Genomic DNA, 1,276 nt, shown 5'->3' on the forward strand with positions numbered 1-1,276 from the left:
GTGTGTGTGGTGTGTGTGTATGTGTGTGTGTATGTGGTGTGTGTGTGTATGTGTGTGTGGTGTGCATGTGTGTGGTATATATGTGGTGTGTGTGTGTGGTGTGTGTGTGTATGTGTTTTGTGTGTGTGTGTTGTGTGTGTGTATGTGGTGTGTGTGTGGTGTGTATGTGTGTGGTGTGTATGTGTGTGTGGTGTGTGTGTGGTGTGTGTGTGTGGTGTATATGTGGTATGGTGTGTGTATGTGGTGTGTGTGTTTGTGGTGTGTGTGTATGTGTGTGTGGTGTATATGTGGTGTGGTGTGTGTGGTGTGTGTATGTGTATGTGTGTGTGGTGTGTATGTGTGTGGTGTGTGTGTGTGTGTGGTGTGTGTATGTGTGTGTGGTGTGTATGTGGTGTGGTGTGTGTGTGTGTGTGGGGGGTGACATACCTGGAGCACCTGGTCAAACTCGGGCTTGGTCTGCTTGAGGTGCCGCAGGATGGGGAAGACGGTGAGCACTGTGGAGAAGTCATGGCGGATGATGGCTTTCCTGGCAGCAGACACAATGTTCTCCCCTTCAAGCATCAGCCCATCCAGGGCATCCTAGAAGATGGACAGGGACAGAGTTGGTTTCCAGGGACAGTGGGCCACTTTGTGGGGCATGAAGGAAAGCCAGAATGCTGTGAGGGGTGGGGGAGGGGACTACACCAAATAGAGTTGAGGGCTTAGGGCAACAGGCCCACCCCCCCCTCTAGATTCTGCAGTAACAGTTACATGGGCCAGTGCTCGGAGCAGCATGGGGGAGGGGGAGGACCTGTATCAAGGAGTCAAAGGTTTTCTTCTGGTGATGCTCAGGGATGATCTCCACCAGCAGCCGGTATTCACTCTGGGCCAGCTTGACAAAGGCGCTGACGCAGTGAATGTAGGCGTCCGTCTCCACATCCAGCATGTCATCTCTCCCTAGGGGACAGCAGTGACCCTGAGTGGCTGTTGTGGGAGGAACACTCACTCTACTGGGGGTTCGAGTCTCCCCAGCTCCTCAGCAAATGGGAAGAGGAGGACTACGCTGACAGGAAGCCATGAGAACTGTTCTGGCAGACCTGCGAGATCTGGTGCCGAGTCCAAACCGTGTCCTGGCACCATTTTCAGCTCAGCACAGGCAGCATTTATATCCCCAGATCAAAGGCTAGAGGCGGTGGGAGAAAGCACCAAGAAAGGAAAAATCCCTAAAGCAGCTTCCTGGGAAGGGTGTCTGAGCCCAGCTTCCTGGGTGAGGGTGTCTGAGCCCAGCTTCCTGGGT

General features: G+C 53.6%; 1 protein-coding gene across 7 annotated transcripts in view; it reads right to left on the bottom strand.

Annotated features, from left to right (window-relative positions):
- The window catches only part of Exoc7 (exocyst complex component 7), a 20,024-nt gene that overhangs the window by 6,679 nt on the left and 12,069 nt on the right, over positions 1–1,276 (bottom strand). For all 7 annotated transcript variants that reach the window (XM_031351516.1, XM_031351513.1, XM_031351518.1 and 4 more), the window contains 2 exons: positions 791–936; positions 427–579 (listed from right to left, as the gene is read on the bottom strand). In XM_031351516.1, the coding sequence (XP_031207376.1) occupies positions 427–579; positions 791–936 (299 nt within the window). The remainder of the gene's footprint in view (positions 1–426; positions 580–790; positions 937–1,276) is intronic.

This window comes from Mastomys coucha, unplaced genomic scaffold, assembly GCF_008632895.1.
Source record: "Mastomys coucha isolate ucsf_1 unplaced genomic scaffold, UCSF_Mcou_1 pScaffold5, whole genome shotgun sequence".
NCBI classification, from domain to species: Eukaryota; Metazoa; Chordata; class Mammalia; order Rodentia; family Muridae; genus Mastomys; species Mastomys coucha.